Source organism: Pagrus pagrus, assembly GCF_965226575.1.
Source record: "Pagrus pagrus genome assembly, chromosome: 2".
Taxonomy (NCBI): Eukaryota; Metazoa; Chordata; class Actinopteri; order Spariformes; family Sparidae; genus Pagrus; species Pagrus pagrus.
Window position 1 is genome coordinate 21,598,210 of NC_140186.1, and position 19,762 is coordinate 21,617,971.

A 19,762-nucleotide genomic window follows, 5' to 3' on the forward strand; every position below is an offset into this window, starting at 1 on the left:
TAGGTTTTAGTTTTAGTTATATGTTGTTTGTTTGTGTTTCTCAAGGCTGCCGGATATTGTTCAGTGCTCAGTCATTTGTTTCAATATGATGATGACACACACCTTCTTATTAATTCGATTCAGTTTTCAGCTAAACAGCATTTATTTATAAATGTATTTAATTATGACAAGCACGACTCGATCATTAAAAACAAATCAAAGAAAAATTAAAAAATGCAATCTTCAGAAGGGTGAAGGCAGCTTTCTGTGGCACAGGATCTTGCAAAATAAGTCTTTAATTTTGCTTTAATCATTGACAAAAAGGTATGTCATTACTTTGGCTGACTAAACATCAATGAGCAAGTCTAGAAAAAGTTGGTATAAATAGCTTCTGCATTTCCTCCACTTTGCTTTTCTTTGTTAACATTAAATTGATTTGATGAATTTCAATTAATCAGAAGAGACTTTGTAATAGTAGCAAAAAAACACTATTGTGCATTTACTGTTTTAAGGATGTTTTGATTACTTCTGTTTCCCTTAATACGGAAAAAAATATATGATGCTCCACTCACCCAGGCTGTCTCCCAGACTTCCATCCTGTCCGTCCTCCCCAAAGCTGTTGACCCTGTTATGCTGTGACAGGCCTGGGTGGTGGCCGCCTGGGTGGCCCATTGGAGTCCTAATAGAGCTACTCATCTCCTCCACCCCTCCGGACTCTGGCCCATCCAAAGTGGGAGACTGGACAGCCCTGTGAGGGGGTATGGGGCCACTGAAGAAGGAAGCGCTGTGGCTACCACCAGTGTAGGCAGGGCTGAGCTGTTGCTGCTGCTGTTGACTCTGTTGGGCCATCCCTGGGTGTTGAGGCTGGTTGACCCGGTAAGGAAGCCTGGAGACTGGATACTGTGGGGGGAAGGCTCTTCCACTGGCAGGATGTGGAGGGAAAGCCGGGTTGGGTGGTGCCAGGTGGTAGTTGAGGGGTCTTTGGGCGGCCGAGGGATCTTTTCGATGGAGCAGTGCATTAGGAAATCCAACAAGCCCATCTGACTGCGAGTCTAGACTTCGACTTTGGCCTGTGTCTAAATCTCCCTGGATCAAAAAATTAAAACCAATCCAAAACACAGTAAGTAAAGGCTTACCAGACTCAGTAATGTGCCTCTACATTAGATGAATGAGTTACATCTTCTCAAAAACTGAAACACATTAAAAGTCAACAACTTGCCTGTTTTTCCTTCATGTCCGAGGTTTTCCTCTCTGGTGTCTGAAGACGGCTCTGTTCTGACTTTGGACATCCTTCTAATTTACCTAAGAAGGGAAATAAAAACAAAACCGTTCAAAAACATGAGCTGGCTTTTCTTTTTACCATGAGCTGGCTTTTCTATCTGTCTATTTAATGCCATAAAATTATGATTTTTGCTTGATATGATAATTAAAATCAAGGCACACCGTTTCTGATAGGGTCAGCCTGTAGCTCCTTGTCAGGGCTGGGCTGGCCCATTCCTAGTGGAGAGGGGTGGGCCACCCCACTGTAAGGGATGGGGGAGCCTCGATTCTGGGCCTGAAGCAGATTAAAGTTGTAGGCCATGGCTGCTGGGTGGCTCATGATGCGAGGGTCCACAGCAAAGCGATTCTGGTAACCTGGCCAAGGCAACTGTGGAAAATAAAAACACAGATTGACAGATCAATACACCATGCCGAAGGACAGGGAGGTACACACATACTGTGGATTATAGATATGCACATAATCAATAACAGTGATTAATACCAGTGAAACATGAAAACGGACAACTTAATTCCTAAGAAGCAATATAATAAATCAGTTCTGTGAGAGCAAATTGAAATGTTATTTTGTGTACTGCCACTCGTCTTAGAAGTAGGGAGTGTTACGATTCTGAAACTGATATCAAAGCTGGAATACAAACATCCTCAGTCAGCTTACAGTCCTGTCCCAAAAAGGATAAAAACTGTGAAAAAAAGGGACATTTTCTCCTCAAACAGAACTCCCATCTCATTTCTTTTTTTGTCTTTTTCTCCCCCAAACTCCCATCTCCCAAAAAAACAAAAACAAAAAACGAATAACCAAACAAGCAAAAAAAAAAGGAAGAAAAGAAAAGGTATGAATAGAACTGTAGATTTGGTGAATCGTTACACCCCTACTTACAGTACACAGTACACTAGCTGGTAAATAAAGGCTTCTGTTCCCAAAGATAATAGTGCAGTACATCAACCAACAATAAATTCAAAGTTAATACAGTACAAGCCTGATCTGATGTTAATTAACCTGGGCTGGCAACTTTGTATAAAAAACAACTGATACAATCACATTATGAAATAACTGATTCTTGACTTAATACGCACATTGTTTTTACACATTCATGCGACATATTTTCTGAGTAGATGAAGTATGTCACACATTACCTACGTACATACATATGTCAGTTTGTTACCAGAGGCAGAGAACTTACAGGCAGGGGCATGGACATGACCATGTTTCCACCGTACACGGCTGGAACGTAGAGGATACTGGCGCCTGTGTGCGGATCTATCCTCTGAACAGGACTGGGTGACTTGCCCATGCCGGCTGGTGTTCCACCCAAGGGTGGTGTGAATGCCCGAATAGGGTTTCCCATCAGCATGGCTGGGTTGGGTTGAACTGCAATGAGAGAATGTGGCAAAGTAATTCAAGTGGATCTTAATCCTAATGCAATGACAACCGATGTCAGCCAACAGTGATCTAAGGCATATCTAATTATCCATAGCTTTAGAAATGCTAGATCATACGGTGTAAGATTCTATAAGATACAGGAAGCGAACATATAAATAGCTGGAGGCCAACTTGTGTGTGTGTGTGTGTGTGTGTGTGTGTGTGTGTGTGTGTGTGTGTGTGTGTGTGTGTGTGCAGCAGTGTTACTACTACACTAGTTACTAGGATACAGTATAATGTGATAATAAATCAAATAAACACTTATTTATGAACATGTTTTAACACGTCTTAACAGCCATGTTCAACAAGTGACTTTATAATGTTGTGATTAAAGGAATGTAAAACAAATTAAATTATTACTCTCAACAACAAAGTACAATGGTAACACATATGAGACTGCTAAACATTCAGCTGACTAATGGTTACTTACAGCTATCAACCCTTGTCTGTATAATTTAACTAGCTCTGTGTGGGCTCCTGCTAACATAACATACCTGAGGAATATGGGGACATGGAAGAGGAACTACGAGCTAGGCTGTCGAAAACTGTGCATTTCGCCGTCTGTACGTGATGTACTTTCACTAGATGTTTTGAAAGATTGCTCATGTCCCCGCCCTTACATGTAAAAGACTTGTTACACTACGGCAAAGAGCATTGTCTGCATGGATTCTCGTGAAATATAACCACACGTTTGAACATTTGGCTCTCTCCGCCACTGACACTCGGAGCAGGGTGTCTGTGTGTCTGTCTGTGCATCATGCATTTTAAATGTCAGACAGCCCATCACTAACATTTTAGTCTGGTCCTTTCTCGTCATTGAAAGCAAATAATGCATTTCTTTGTATAATTTCTTTATTATGAAAGATCTATTTTTAGCCCGTCATCGTCTCATCTTAGTCATGGAAATAAGATTGTTGATGAACATTTTTCGTTATAGTTTTAATGATCAAAATTAACACTGAGGGGCAGAGAGCATCAATCTGCACAGATTTCATTTGATTCTTATAAGTTTAGACTCATGTAGTTGGCTGACAATCTGTAAGCGGCTGAACCAACTGATTGTCTTGTCCCAGAAGACGGCGTATTAAAACTCCTTGCTGTGTTGTTCAAGGCCGCAGCGTTTTGATGGCTTCAATAGCCTCAGGCCTTCATGCATCCATCTGGGTTGCTGCATAAGACTGGCTCATATCAAGCTGTTGATATGTGCGCTTGCTTGTGTGAAGGCAGAAACAATGTAAACTCCTCCACTGATTGCCTTGTTGTAAAGCCTTACCATACCACACAGTGACAAGGCTAGGAATGCTGCGTGGAAGTGGATGGATTTTTTTTTCAATATACTGTATGCTTCTGTGTAAAAAATTTGATTGTTATATCTTTATAGATTTCAACTGTGTTAGAATACAAGGACATTGACTTTTTAAGCAGAGTTTATCAATGGTAGATTAAACCTTAGAAATATCTACCTTTCTGGTCTTAAAAAAGTCTGAATATCCTAGAGTTGGGATACTGTATACGGTGTCCGATTTTCTTCAAGACATCCATGAAAATTGAATGCACTTTAAGGTGTAAACCTAAATACTCAAGAAATTACTATAAATTATAATTTTCTAGGGTTATGCCCCAGAGTGGAGAACAATAGCAAAAACAGGCATTTTTCATTACACCATGCACAGGGGTAAACACAGGCAGTAGGGTACACTCACCATATCCTTCAGGTGGAAGGTGCTCTGTGTGGTTTGCATGTTTCCCCTGCAAGACAAAAGCACATTACAAACTTTAGTCAGTGGTCAAGTTTGGTTAAATATGGGGTAAATACAAAGGTCTTTCAACTGTAAAGCAAAATAGGAACAGTTGCAGCATGGTTCTGACTGTCCTACAGCTATAGGAGCAACATTTGACCAACGACGGGGGGAGGTAGGAGTTAAACTGGCCAGCAGAGCACAGCTAAATGAATCCATAACATATGTGATGCAAACATCTTCTGCTCTTACAGACGAGGCTACAGTAACGCTTATGGTTTGGTTGCAGAAATCTAAAATATCAATTTTATGAGAATCAAACTTCTCTAACTGGCTGATGTTTTCAATGTATGACGTGGTAACTGTTTCGTCAGCAATCAATGGTCTTGATAGTTGCCTGTTTGTGGGAAAACGTGAAAATTTTTTTTTTTTTTAAATGGCTGAGTTCTACACTGTTAGCGACAGTAACGTGTCTTACAATCCCTTCAATGTCAGCCATGGGAGTTCACAGAGAATGCAAACAATCTGACTAATCAAAAGTGCTTTAAACCCCAAGTCATGCCAACTCTGGTGCAAAAAGAGAGATTTAGAAATCCCCCATCTCATTATGTCTGAAACCTACTTATTTAACACGCACAAAGACATGCTGACACCTAATATAGTGAAACAAGTTAATGTGTATCCACTACACTCCTTTTCTCACAGTGATAGTTTCACTCGCAAATCGCAGATATATTTTAAACATTAATAATAACACTTAAATTGAAGAGCCACTATTCATTATCAATGAATCACCTTTAGGGACCAAACTATGGATCAATTTTTGCTCAGTCTGATAGAATTGCCTGTTTTCATATGCACTAATCTTCTGTTGTTTAGAAAAAAAATGTACACATTCAAAATAAAGATTTCAATCAATCAATACAGCTTACAGGGAACCTCTGTACTAGAGAAAATCTATAAAAACACATTAGAGACATACCACTGCATGAGGAGACTTCCTTCATAACAAACACGGTCAGTGTAGTTTATTCTGAAATCACTCACAACCCACTATACAGTGGACTATATGTGATGTCACCATTTTGAAGAGCTGTTCGAAGGTATAGTGAGATTTAATATACCCTATATAGTTGACTAAAAGTATCCCACAATGCATTGTGAAAAGTAGTGTCCAACCAATGGTCACTCACCATTTACTGGATGAGCCAACTATATAGTCCACTATGTAAAACTCCCTATGTCATGAGTAGGGAGTAGTGAATGTGTGAATGAGTGATTTCGGACACAACCCAGGCGTCTGCCAAGAAAAATCTTTTCTTTCTACTGTGAGATGACATTAACTGAACTCCTTCACTAATCTCTCTCCATCAGACAGAATCTTTATCTCCAGGTTGCTTCTCCATCTACTGTTCTGAGTGCACAGAGAGTTTGAACTTAATCCTGATCAATGTTGACATTCATGTATTAATGTAAGTACACATGAGCACAACTACTCATGTTGCTGTGTGTGCACATGTGAACCTATACATATATGCGTACGCAAACACAGATACACAAAACACACTGGGCTCACGAGATCTCCCTGTACCTGAGGTTAGGTGGACTGTATCTGGTGCATTATTAATCATTAGAGGCAAACATACACAACAATCTACTTTGAGCTCTCTCAGTGGTTGGTTTTGAAGCACACAGTCTCTCCCAAGTGTATGTGGTGTTAACAGATAGCCTTTGACAGTGGGTAAGCTTTATGTGGAGGAGGCGGAAATTAACAACATCCTCCCTTCCATATGATCCACTATGTTGCTATGAAAACAAAGCTGGTGTTTTTTATCTTTCAGGTATGAAGACACATATTTCATATCACTAGGAAAACAATTTTTAATTTAATTACAAACTACACTTGTTTTTTCATTATATAGGTTACAAAGGTCATTTGTTGAGTAAAATGAGACTAATTCTGCTAATGAGACACTAAGAGATAGGGCTCAGAATTGAGTAATATCATTAAATAACTGCAAATTCTGAAAGACAGCCTGACTATGTTGATATAACTTTGCGAGAACGAGCCCAGGTACCAACTACAAGGTTAGTCTGGCAGGGCCTTCTTTCTTGACAGCCTCTCACACAGCAAAGCCAATGTTTGCTGCTCTTTACAATATGGTGGTGCTTGTGAGGCAGCGTGTCCTCCAGCCTGAGCTGAAGAGCAGCCAAACTACAAAGTCATAAACAACAAGAGAGATGTCGAGTATATTGTTTCCATGTGTTAAAAGGTTACGGCACCTGTAGCATTGGCGTGACATCGCAACCAAGTACAAAACTGCCTGATGAGACTTTGTATTCAATAAATGTGCAATTATGTAACAGTTAGTATGAACAGGATCCCGTTCTTGGAACTGACTGACATCTGAGATATTGTCGTCACAGAGGCAGCTTCGCCTTGCTGCTATTTTAAGGTGTAACATTAACTGAGTGAGGCCAGACACACCAGATTGAAAATGGTGCCCATGGTCCAGTGCTGTGGTTATTTGATCTAGTCATAGATGAGCTGCTGCAAAATTTACTCTGAAAAGTATGAGTTGAATAGTGGCGAAGACTGACAAGCATGTTCCTTTTAGTCTCTTATGATCAATTTTCGCAAACAGCAGGGGTGTGCTAAGAATGAAAAGCACCACTAACTGGATCTTAAAAATACAAGCTGACTGTATAGTTCCTGTCAATAGGGGCATTGGTTTCTTGTGATGTTATAATTATTTGACCCTAACAGTTATACTCCTCACCAATCCGTGCTAGACATGGTCTGACTGACCCACTGCAAAATCCTGCATCATACACATGCACTAAGGTCAGGCTCTCTTAAATCTTTACTGATGTTGACCCCACGTGTGAAAGATGTCACCAGGCCCCAGCCACTCATATTCAAATGATTTTCCTGCTTCATGAATTTTATATTTGATTTTAACCAGTATAAGGTAATCAATGTGTGTTTTTTGTTTACTTTTGTTTAGCTTTTTTCTTCTTTTGATGTTGTGCATTTTCTTTTATTAATGCTCAATAAACAAATAAGAGAGATACAAGAGAGTGTCAAGTGCATGTGCTAAGAGAAAGTCTTACTTAATACCAAGTTGATACCACCTCAAATATAATTGCTGATTTACACACAATTACTCAATAAGAAAAGAAGTAATAACTGTTTTTTGAAAAAAGAACTTGTAAATCCCCTTTCCTCAATTAAAGATGATAGTAATTGTTTTCAGCTAAAACTGCAAAAAGCTTTTTAATGTAAGACATATTTTACCACATTGTGTGTCACAGCCTTGCATACTAAGCCAAAACACCATCTGTGTCAGTGGAAAGCACTTAACAATGTGAAGTCAACTGAAGCGCACTGTGTAGTTCTTATAAATGGTAGTCGAACAACGAACAACAAACAACGTACATGTTGCATTTTTGTGTTGATAAACACATTTTTTGCTTGAACATATCATCATGAAGTGAATGTTAATTGCACAACAGTTATAGAATAATCGCACCATCACCATTTAAATTGGTTCCCTATGAACCTCCCTTTCACTGTGCAGTTTTGTCTGCCACCAGGCATGAAACTTCCTTGGAAAATGAGGCCAATCCAGTCAGGCTGGCATCCTGGCACAGCTTTCACGTCTCCATTATAGACTAAAAGAATAAATAAACTCATGTTTTGTCCTGTGTTGTTGGTAGTTGTTATACTGAAGAAAATGGAAACAATCCAACTGCCCGAAGCAGCGGCACCAAAAATACCACTTGAAAACAGAAAGTTGGTTTAAATGTTTTACAAGAAATTACAACTACAAATTGTGTTTAGTCTTTTCTGCCTTAAGACGCATTCATGTTTTAGTTGTTCATCACTGAATCATTGAGGATTTAATAAGGATTTTTAAACCAACAGTCAACTGGGGAAAAACATCTCCAATTGATTCTTCTGTGCTCGTAGTAATGCAAGTAAATACTATAATAACATGGCTCATCACCGGCAGATGTCAAAAAAGTTACACTTAAACAACCACATGCAACCCAACAACATTGTTTTTTTTATCAGAAGCTACAGTGAAAAACTTTTTAAAGTTTAGTAATAATCTTTTATCAAATGACATCTGTGTGGATTATTTTGGCTTTATACCACATCAACCATGTACAGCGGAACCATGAATGGTCTGACCTTTAAATTAACAACATGTTGTATATGCTGAGGGAAACAATAAAATACACAGTGTACATTGGTCGCACTGTCTCTGTGTGTGCTGTGTACGCTAAATAGTGTCACTACGGAGAGAGAGATAGGGGAAGTGTGTGTGTGCGTCTCTAAAGCCTGCTGCTGCTGCGGAGCTGCGGCTCATTAGGCCCAGTGGGTGATGGCAGCAGGTTGGCAGCTGTGGTGATTTCGTTAACCTTTACCTCAGGGCAGGCAGGCAGGCAGGCAGGGAGGACAGACACACAAACACATTTCAACCCAAGCTGAACAATTAAACAACGTATCCTTCCGCCAAACCTGTAATAAAAAATAAAAAAAATGACCGACCATAAACTAATTTCCTGTTGTGAAAATTGAACCGAGTCATTTTAATAGATATGTGCTTTGTGGACGCATGTGTAAAGCTTTTATCACTGTTCCTGTTATAAAAAAAGGAAGCACTCAATTTATTCCTGATTATTTGTTACTACTCCCACAAACTAGTGAGTGGTTATCTAACGTGTTACCTTTGGAAACCCTACAACATTTGAGCTTTTCAAAACATCCTCTACACTACTGCTTCTATTTTCTATTTTCTTTGTCTTCTCTCTCTTCTCCTCACTACACATGAAACTCTCAATTGTTATTTTCAGTATTTATAGAAGGAAAAAAAGTGTACACATATCCAGTGATGTCATTCTTTGACAGAATCTTTTTATATCAGCCTTTCTTGCATCTTTTTTTCCCTAATTTTTACAGTATAGTGTCAGGTTTTTTTAATGCCCATATTCAAAATGCCACTGTGCCCTCCCTTATCAAGAATGCCTTACTTTAGGAGGTGACTGCTGCTGCTGTTGCTGCTGCTGTGGACCCTGCTTGTTGGAGGCGGGCTGTGCATGCTGAGGGTGTGGATGATGGTGGGGATGGAGGGCCTGCGAAGAAGAGTGGTGGCCTTGCATGGGTCTGAGGGCACGGGGGATGAACTCTGGGGCCAGAGGATTGAGAACGTAGGTCTTCTTGAGCTCCAGAGCCTCCAGCTGAGCCTTGATCTGCTCAAAGGTGATGCCGTGTAGGCTCGAGTTTTCGTGGCAGATGGAAACAAAGTGCTCCCAGAATTTTCTGCAAAGGGGCAAAAAGAGGAAAACAACAAATGGTGAGAAGGTTTACTTCTGTTCTCCATTATCTCTGTGTTTAGATTGAGTGTTTCATCTTGCTGATTTTGTCTCGCTGGCAGAGTAAAAAAGTACGCATTGGGGGTCATTTGAGAAGTCTGTTAAAAAAAATGTGGAAAAAAAAAGGCATAAAGGAGGTGTTAAGGGGGAGGGAAAAAGAGGAAATCGAAAATCAGCAAAAAGATGAAGCACACTGAAGGGAAAGAAAATTACAGCTAGGAGACAAAATAGGAGTAGCAGGAATGCAAGAATGAAAAGAGGAAAGAGCGTAATAATAATAAGAATAATCTCTCATCAGACAGTCTACAAACGAGCCGTCAAACACTTATGACAACAGCCAAGTAATTCACAAACACAAGTTTTATGTTGTGTTAACTATGGAAACACTTATACAAGAGTGGGTGGAGAAGTACTGTACCTTATCATCAGCATTATAAATAATAGCATGTTAATCATTTAAATGTGGACAGCTCATCACATAACCAGTTCACTTTGTAAAACTGATCCACAACATAGAAATAGGCATAAACAGACTTTGCCATTAGCCTTTCATACAACATAACTCATCCAAGCTACACTCTGTTGACTGTCTCCTAAAACTTCCTGCAGCTGCTTCACTGACCAAGATCTTTCATTCCAGGGAGGAGGCACAGCACTGGCCAAACATTGCATCCATTTTTGACACATCCGTTTAATTGCTCTGTCTCTACAGGCTTACATTGGCAAACAACCACAACAGGAAACAAGCTGACATGATACAGCAACTTGTAGAGGCAAAACAGACAGTTGCTATGGAGATGAGAGGTGGTTTAAGAGTGAATGAGTTAAAGAGATTCATATAGAGCCAGTAGCGTTTGAAGGTTTACGTTTGGTATTCCTTTTGGGTGATCCTGTACGATTGACCGCTTCAAAAGAAGAGTCAGTCACAATAACTGAACTATCACTTTACAGCTATGACAGTAATAAAGGCATCAGTCAGAATGGCTTTATTTACCTGCAGCGCCCAACAGAGCACAGTGCTATGGGGTCTCCCACAACTGCAACCAGGGACTGGGCTCTGGTGATGGCCGTGTTGAGTAGCTTGTAGTTAGAGAGGAATCCATAGTCAAGGTCCTCTGTCGAGTCCTCGACCAGCTGCTCTTTTCGTTTGATGGCCGTCTGCTTGTGCTTGCAGGTGTGCCGCGTCCGCACTGTGCTGAGGAACAGCACCCGGAACTGTTTGCCTGCAAACATTATTTTTTTTTTTATTATGAGATTTTATAAGCACTCTATGAAGAGACATGCAAGTAAAACATATCATGAGAAGAAGCAAAGATGGTCTTCAAAACTTTCTGTGTCACCCTTTTATTTCACTAAAACACATGGAGGATAAAGGTTAGTTTATGGTTTGAAGAACTTGGCTCCCTTACTAGAAATAAGCAACAAGTAAACAGTAATATCTTAACTATTGGACAAATGTATTTTTCCATTAGCTTCCATGACATTTGACACCAGTGGAAACTGGAAGCATTTACATGCTGTTTTTTAAGACTAATATGTGTTGCTACAAATAAAGAGGGGTTGCTAAATCACCAGAACCTTCTTATAGAGAAGAATAAGTCCAGTAATAATTGAATCTTCTTATGACTCAAGGGGCTGTTGATAGGACACATAAACAAACATAATCTACATGTTTGTTAAATTCTAAGCACTAAACTGAGTCCATTTTCCTGTGTGTCCACATGTCTAATGTGTGATTAATGAGGAAGTTAATGAGTTGTGGAAAGCAGCTGGTTGCAATACAAGTGGGAACTGCATGAGACTGAAGCAGAGGAGAAATTGGAAGAAGAAACTCTCTTAATATTGGAACTGGAGTTGATCTGAACGCTGATAACGGCAGTGGAAGATAGTAGAAATCTGTCTTTAGGGTAATGTAGTTCTCATTTTAAGCATCACTTGGACTGGAAGTAGACGCTAATTATAATTTCACACAGAAATGGATGAGACAAGCTTTATGGAGAAATGCTGCTGCGACACTTGGGGATTGAATGTTTTTGATTTGTCTGCTTTTGATTTCTTGATGATAACCCATTATTACCCCCATTGTTAAATATTAAATTATAAAAATACTGGTAGACTAATGTAGCAATTCTGTCAGCGTTTCAGCCAGTAACTTTATGGAATTCCTTTACTGATACAACAAATGAGCATGTTAGTGAATACTTTTTCTCACCTTGGACATTGAGCACCCTCTCCACGCTGACCTCATGCATTCTCTTCTTTCGGAGCTCAGCACGAATGCGGAACACCTGGTCGGCGTACGGTGACACCACTCCAATGCTGCCCTCATCCAGCTTGCCCCAGGCCACTGGCCACTTCTTTCGCAACTCTTCCACCCGCTCCACAATCTCAAATACCTGAGGAGGAGAAAGGTGAGAAAAGGAGGTGACAACGTGGCTCAAATCCATAATTCATTACACCATCTCAACACACACACACACACACACACACACACACACACACACACACACACAGACACACACAGACACACACAGACACACACAGACACACAGACACACACACAGAAAGATTTGAAAAGAACCGTTGGACATTGGGGACTAAAGGACATTTTCCTCCCAGGTAAAAGGCGACAGTGGAGGACAAAATAAAGGGGGATTTATGTGCTTTATTTACTTGAACACATCGCAAAGAATACAGCCACACGCCGCAAAAACTTGGACCACACTGACTGACGGCCCCGAATCATCAACTTCAACACATAAAATAGGAATCTATGGCCTGATGAAATGGATGTGTTGGGAAACCTCTGACAAAAGCAAGGTATTCCACACCAGCACTTTATCATCCTGCAATGCTAAATGAAAACTAACAGATTTTTTGGTTTGGTGACCAACAGACTTAATATCACACCGGAGTCTCATGTTAGCACTTTAAAGTATTTAACAGATTAGAGATATTAGTTATCACAGCAAGAGTTAGTCTTTTTAATCCTTTTGTGTAAATGAGCAGTCTTCCAGCATACTGCCAGAGGCTTTGAACTGTCAGGTTAATACTGTCTTCTACTTGAAGCTAAGTCCATCAAAGACACATGCACGAGACAAACAAATGGACACGCTTTTTTTCCCCACATATTTTGGTTCGGGAAGATTATGATAATGGTGTTCATGGTTTGACATGGGGGCTGTGTCAAAGAGACGGGGGGTAATTCATTTGGCATTGCTGACAGTTTGGGAGCAAAATCAAGAAACATCCGTGGTTTAATTGGCTGGAACATGTCAGCAAAAGGTCAGTGGTCAGACTCGGCCAATGGCCACAACCAAGTGAGTCTACAGAGGAACCAATCAAAGGCTGGGACTGTCAGTTAATCATGCATCATGGGTGTCAACTGTAGCTCCTGAGGGTCTCCTAATTAAGTTTATGGGTTTCATCTTCAATTAGCGTAATTAAAACAGTGAGTGTTCCAATTTACAGTGACAACGCAAAATAAACTGTGCTGATCAGTTTCGGATAATAATTGTGCTTCTGACTTTAGTCAACCAATTTCAGCTAAATCATCCAAAATATCAGAAACAAATCCCTGAAATATTCATCCGGGGTCTGCAACCATGCATAACTTTAAAGTTGAAATGCTCAGGAAAATAATCTACTCTGGAGTATTTTTAGATTTAAACATCAAATTGATTGGCCAAGGTAAAATTGTTGAATGAGTCCTCGACTGTTCACTTGTGTGCTCTGAACATTTCTAATTGCATTAAAATGTAACAGGCAAGAGCAATGGAGAACGACTTAAATGCAGTACGAAGATGACAGTGTGAGTTTTAATATTTTATTATCAGGATTTAAGCATGTTTATAAAGTTCACTTCACTCACCATCCAAGAATGGGGCTTTTGTTCATTTAAGTTTTCATATTGTGCATGTGTCACCATCAATTAATTAAACCAAACTGTATCAACATGTGGGCGTAGCTCATGCTGATTAACTTCACATTAATCATGTCTTCAAGTTTTGATAAGCGTCCCCTTCCCAGAGGGAGGGAGCATTTTGTAGTTCAGTTAAGTCCTAAATGTCAAGGATGTATTTAGGAAATTAGTAGTAAATTATCACAGTGGACTGATTGGAATTTTCTTTTTACATATAAAATTCATAAATACATGAATGGAAAATGCTGTATTTAAACAGAACAGGTGCTTAACTAATTTAAGATATTGGCATTATCCAGTCACAGCAATTTTACAGGATGTTTGATACTTGTAATTGTATTTCTTATTTATCATGAATTTGCTACTCATGTATTCATTGATTTCAAAAATTTAACATCTTATTTCTTTCATGGGTCATACATATTAAAACAAATTCCTATTTCACAGAGTTTTATGACAAACTGTCTGGTTCACAATTTATATGCAAACACTTACAGGTGTCACACCACAACAACAACAATGATTTCCATTCGATAATCATAAAGCTCATATTTCTACAGTTACCTCAGACTACCTTGGCAATCACCCCACGAGTCAGTGCAACACCCGATTTACATGCCACCCCTGCACGACCTGGAAATGCCCCAAAGAGATTCCTGCGATGCAGCAGAATGCCTGCCCACCCTAGTCCTCAACTGTCCCCACAAATTCCCGATGGGGCCGAGGTCAGGCGACTGTGGGGGGCCCCCCTCTGTTCCCCAAGCACCTACCACAAAGCTCCTTTCCCTTTTTATTTTATATTTAAAAAAATATTATTTGTTCTCAAAAGATATGCATGTTTGTTTAACTGAAGAGAGGAGGGTAAACATCTTAACTCCTCTTTGTGCAAATTCGTCATGTTCTTCTAACCCATACCTCAGCGTTGTTGTAGTAGGCAGTGCTATTCTTCTCCTGCACGTCTTCTCCTCGGGCTGTGAAGAAGGTCAGAGGGTAGAAGTCCTTATGGGAGGGCTGCTTCCCACTTGCCATTAACTTCCCATCATAAAATAATTCTGATGTGTAGCTGTAGGAAGAGGAGGAAGAAGAAGGGGTAAGAGAGAGAGAAGTAGAAAAAGAAAATCAAAAATAAGAATGGAGTGTGTTTTTGCAAGATGTTTATCATAAACTACTGATAATTTTGAAAAAACTTGGCATCATTGAGATTTTGGGAAAGTTTTGATTATTGACCTAAAGTTCAAGTTCACAAAGCATGAGTTTGTATGACAGAGCTCTCAAAAGATCTGTGGGTTAGAAGAGATTATGCTGTGTCTAATGAAAACACAAAAGCATGATTACATAAAACCCAAATACAAATGGATCTTCCTCGAATATAAAACCCGAAAACCCTTGCCTGTGTGTGTGTGTGTGTGTGTGTGTGTGTGTGTGTGTGTGTGTGTGTGTGTGTGTGTGTGTGTGTGTGTGTGTGTGTGTTTGTGTTTTCTTTTGCGCTACTACAGTGCAATTAGGCCCATTAACCTTCTGCATTGACTAATCAAACACAGTGGGTGCAACACCTACTTGAAAAGGTAAAATAAATTGGAGCGTGCACCATGGTGATTCGTGCTCAAGTAAGCTCACAAGTATCAAGAGGAAGGAGAAAGTTTTTGCTGCTGTGAAAAGTATAAAGAGTACAGTCCTTCCTTGGATTCTGCTAAGCATTCATAGTGGAGTTCCTTGCTCATACTTAACCTTCTCGCCTGTACATGCAGGATCACACCTAAACCCACGCAGCCCCTGGTGTTGTTTTGTCACAGAGCTATTGTCTGCCCAAACATCACCTTAATGACCCCACTTTCCTCAATGGACAAGCCAAGTCTGGCAGTTTTCCACCTCTTCCCCTATTCCTCCTGACCCCATCCTCCCACCCCATCTTATCTCATCTCATCTTTCCTCCACCTTTTCAGCCTCTCCTCCTACAGGTTCGACTCGAGGCAGTGTTGAGGGCTCACACCTACTTGATGATAGCTTCGTGGGAGCGGTAGTTCTCGCACAGGAGGATGCGACATGGGTATTCAGGGGGGTAGTGCTCATACAGCCGGTCCAGCAGTGACACGTGCAGGTTACGCTCCCGCGCAAACTCGCTGTACACAAACGGACTGAGCTGCAAATCGAGAGACAAGGAACGGAAAGAGAGAAAGAGGCAGGGAGGAGGGAGAGTTGGAACGTTAGTTTAAAATCATAGCAAAGGCTTCATCTTACTTTCTATTCAACTATGAATTTCAATTTGGTGTACAAACAACAAATGCTTTAGGCACATGAGAATGAAGGGCACGTTTTCTACCAATCACTACACCCGGTGATTTCCTTTGTTTATGTTTTTCACCTCTAGTGGACTTTTCTGGTTTTGAAATGGTTTATTAGTTAGATAAGATAGTCCAGACGCCTGGTTGCATTTTTTCTGTATCTGCTTTGAGAACTTTTCTTGTTCTGAAGAATTTCAGATGAGAGTTGTTTCTCCCATTGTGACTTCCAAGCTCTTCCATCTGGTATGTATGGCATTAAACAAACAGATCTAGAGCCGCAGTGATTAAAGCGGAATTTACTCATAGTTATCCGACAGCAGTTTCAGAATATGACAAATTCAATTCTGAGTAGTCTGCTCTAATATTGGACTACTTGTAGCCAAGGGAAAGTAACATTTGATACCAAACCATTTCATACCTTTTATATTGTAAGCAATAATATCAGTAACTCTTTCAAGACCTGAGAGTCTCAACAATTTAAATGTGTATTTTTCTCTGGTCCTGCAGTCATGAGCAAGATCATCACGAGGTGCTTTGATTAAAAAAAGGGGGCTACAAATTTGCAAAACTGCCCAAAGGCACATACACTCATTTATTTTTTCCCCTTTTGGCCACTGCCATGTACAAGACAGCAATTTATCTTCAGTTTGTATCTTAATTTAAGTCTGACAGTGACAGAGGGTCAACCAGCTTTAATGAGGCACCACACAGTCAATAAGATAGCAAACAATCAATAGAGGCCTTAGCCTTCATTGACTATCTGGCTCTTCCTGGTGGGAGAAAGAGAGGAGGAATATAAAAGGGCAACATCCTTTCTTGTACCGGTTTCTGTACTTGCAGTGACTAAGTTGTTGTAAAGGATAGAAGGGTGGAAGGACAGATGGATACACAGGTGGACACCAGAGTTTTAAATCCGGTTTTTCTTTGCTCCAAGAAATAGCAAAGAGAGTGATCAAATAATAAAAGCAACTATAGCATGGCAGACTCCAGCCACGTCTTCATCCGCTGCCTACTGGTAATCCTGTGTCTGGTTCTAAAACCAGGAGGGGAGAAAATAAGATTTGAATTCCTTGTCGTGGCTTAGAAAGCTTGGCTGATTTGAGTTTATATTTGTGTTATCTGCGACTGAAGTGGTCTCTAGTACCACAGCTCCAACGTGGCTGCTGTCTGTTCTTTTGTATTTGAAGTAGGGAAGAGTAGAGTGTAATCCACAGCAAAGTGCAAATGGAGTTATAATTTCTACTTGATGCCAAAGTGTTGAATACAAGTTATTCTTTTGACTCATTTTAGAATATAAGGAAAAGTCTGAGAGCAAATCCTTGACGCTATCTAAAGAAGCATTTACATTATCAAGTAATACACTTGCACCTTCAAAAGAAGTCTAAATTGAGTCTAAACTACACATCTTGTGACTGCCCTTGTTGACTCTTTGTGCTTACCTGCATATGGTCTCCAGCCAGCACGATGCGGGTGGTCTTGCTAGCTAGAGCAAAAGGCATGATGGTTTCACACTCCATGGCCTGGGCTGCTTCATCCAACAGGATATGAGTGAACAACCCTGACAAAACAGATAGGAAACCAACATCAGTTTATTAAATAGCACATACAGTATATGCTCAATTTAAACAGTACTACCCCAAAAATGCGCTCACACTTGAGTAGAGATGGAACAAAATATCAATACGGGAATACATGGTATTTGATTTACCAGAGTCACTACTTCATGACTCTTCATGGTGGAGGTTATCAAATGAAAGAGGGAAAGTAAACAGAAGTTTATGTGTGAGGCTCTAAGCGAAGACGCCATGCACTTTTTTGTACATTGTTTCATTCATCTCAGTTGTCTGATTCTGTGAAACAGACACCACAATGCTGTCAATTAATACATCATTCTTTTCGCTTTAAAGGGGTATTATTATCTTCTACACTGTCTTGAAATGTATCACTGCAGAATCGTTGCATCATGATACCATCTTTATCTTGAGTTACTCTGTGATTCCCACCTACACTGGAGTATCCTATTGATAACAACAAAATAGGAACTCTAATTGTTTCTTATCAAATTTTTTTGAAAAATATTCCAAAATATACCAAAAATGAGCAAAATAGTCCAAAAAGCTATGTGAACCAGCACACACAGCTGGAACATATAGCTCTCCTCAGCTCATCTCAATTAGAATACAGAGCGCAACACTTGACTACATAAAAAGGGAAAATATTGGCACTCTGAAGGGTCTATAAAGATCCTTCAGTTTTGATATTGACGCTTGAGACCAGTGTCTCTGTTTCAAGCAGAAATGACTACATTAGCTATTAATCATTGACCCATGTGGTAAGTATCTCACTTCATCATAGCTTTTAGTGTCAGATACTCCAGAGCCTCCCATTTGTCTAAACAATACCTTCTCAGCAACATTAGTGCTACTGTGTTCTTTATGGGGAAATGTTAAGGGGCATTTTGGCTTCAAAAGCAGGACAAAGTGCCTGAATACAGCCTGTAACCTGTGTCATTCCATGTGGAAATACTGTAGTAGCACAACCCCTAGAAATCATTTGACAAAACTGCTTTGATGTAACCTATGCAGTGCATATTATGGTTGTGATTTAGAAAGAAATGGAAAATCATAAATCAAACATCACTATGTTCAGTATTTGTGTCAAAATAAATCAAAATCAAATCAAAGCCAGTCTAGATGATTCATACGATTCTTACCAATACCCAGAGCTAGTCACTATTTTTTTCCATTGTTACTTTGGCACATTAATGAATACAAATGTTATTCACCAGGAGCATTAAACCCTGTAACTGTCATTAGCCTACCATCCTCTCAGTCACTTTTTCCTTTCCTTCTTTCAACCAGCCCTGCAAACCAAAGGCAGGGTTTTGTGGACGTTTTGAAAGGGATTGAACAGTAGCCTAACCCTTATTTAAAAAGCTCAAACGGTGCTCAGCAGTATGAGGGGAGGGGATGAAACGGCATGGCAAATGAGTGCTGGAGCAGGGAGCGGGGAGCGAGAGAGAGAGAGGCTGAATAACAACCAGCAAACAGCCTCTGAAGCCCCAACACCATTTCCACGGGAAAGCATATGCAGATATGAAATGTGACGGTTGAGAAATAACAAAATAAACTTGGGGACTGTCAAAAAGTAAACAAACAGAAACATGGGCTGGCAAGAAAAGAGGAGGAGTGCTTTGAATTGAGGCAACATCCACTCCTTCGTATCTGACTTTGAACAAATGCCTGCTGAACATATTGATCCCCCCCTCCAACTATAAAGCCTCAAACCAGTGTTCTTTCTGAACCGTGTGTGCACCTCAGCTCTGTTCTCCCACTGTGGTGCTGATAAAAGGGCGTGCACTTTGTTACAATGGCCCTTGTTTCTGCATACATCTTTGCAGGATGTGTATAATTGGGTTCATCTATTAGAGCTTATTGAGTGAGAAATGTCCCTACTTTTTTCGTCCTCATTGTAAGCTCTATGTCTAGTTCTGTGTAGTCAACTTCCTGCTGTGTGTACATATACTTGACCAGTTATGCAGTTCTGATTTTAAAACCAGACTAAATGCAGAATAAAACATAGTCAGATTTCCTTTCTATAATGTACCCTCTCTTATAACGCTACCATTTGTTTGACTGTAAAGAAAGATTGCTGGATGCCACAGGGGTCATGCTAACTCCAAAGACAGTCTCAGACAAACACTGAATAGTTTATATACAGGATGAATGAACATCCAAGCTGTAAAGCTGCTTAACAC

At 40.1% G+C, this 19,762-nt stretch overlaps 1 protein-coding gene across 1 annotated transcript in view; it reads right to left on the reverse strand.

Annotated features, from left to right (window-relative positions):
* helz (helicase with zinc finger) overlaps positions 1 to 19,762 on the reverse strand; it is a 58,309-nt gene that overhangs the window by 7,798 nt on the left and 30,749 nt on the right. The window contains exons 19-29 of the mRNA XM_084342035.1: positions 17,445 to 17,563; positions 15,718 to 15,863; positions 14,639 to 14,786; positions 12,014 to 12,197; positions 10,796 to 11,024; positions 9,460 to 9,748; positions 4,384 to 4,429; positions 2,442 to 2,629; positions 1,423 to 1,627; positions 1,199 to 1,281; positions 552 to 1,065 (exon numbers count right to left, since the gene is read on the reverse strand). Coding sequence (XP_084198161.1) covers positions 552 to 1,065; positions 1,199 to 1,281; positions 1,423 to 1,627; positions 2,442 to 2,629; positions 4,384 to 4,429; positions 9,460 to 9,748; positions 10,796 to 11,024; positions 12,014 to 12,197; positions 14,639 to 14,786; positions 15,718 to 15,863; positions 17,445 to 17,563 — 2,151 coding nt within the window. The remainder of the gene's footprint in view (positions 1 to 551; positions 1,066 to 1,198; positions 1,282 to 1,422; positions 1,628 to 2,441; positions 2,630 to 4,383; positions 4,430 to 9,459; positions 9,749 to 10,795; positions 11,025 to 12,013; positions 12,198 to 14,638; positions 14,787 to 15,717; positions 15,864 to 17,444; positions 17,564 to 19,762) is intronic.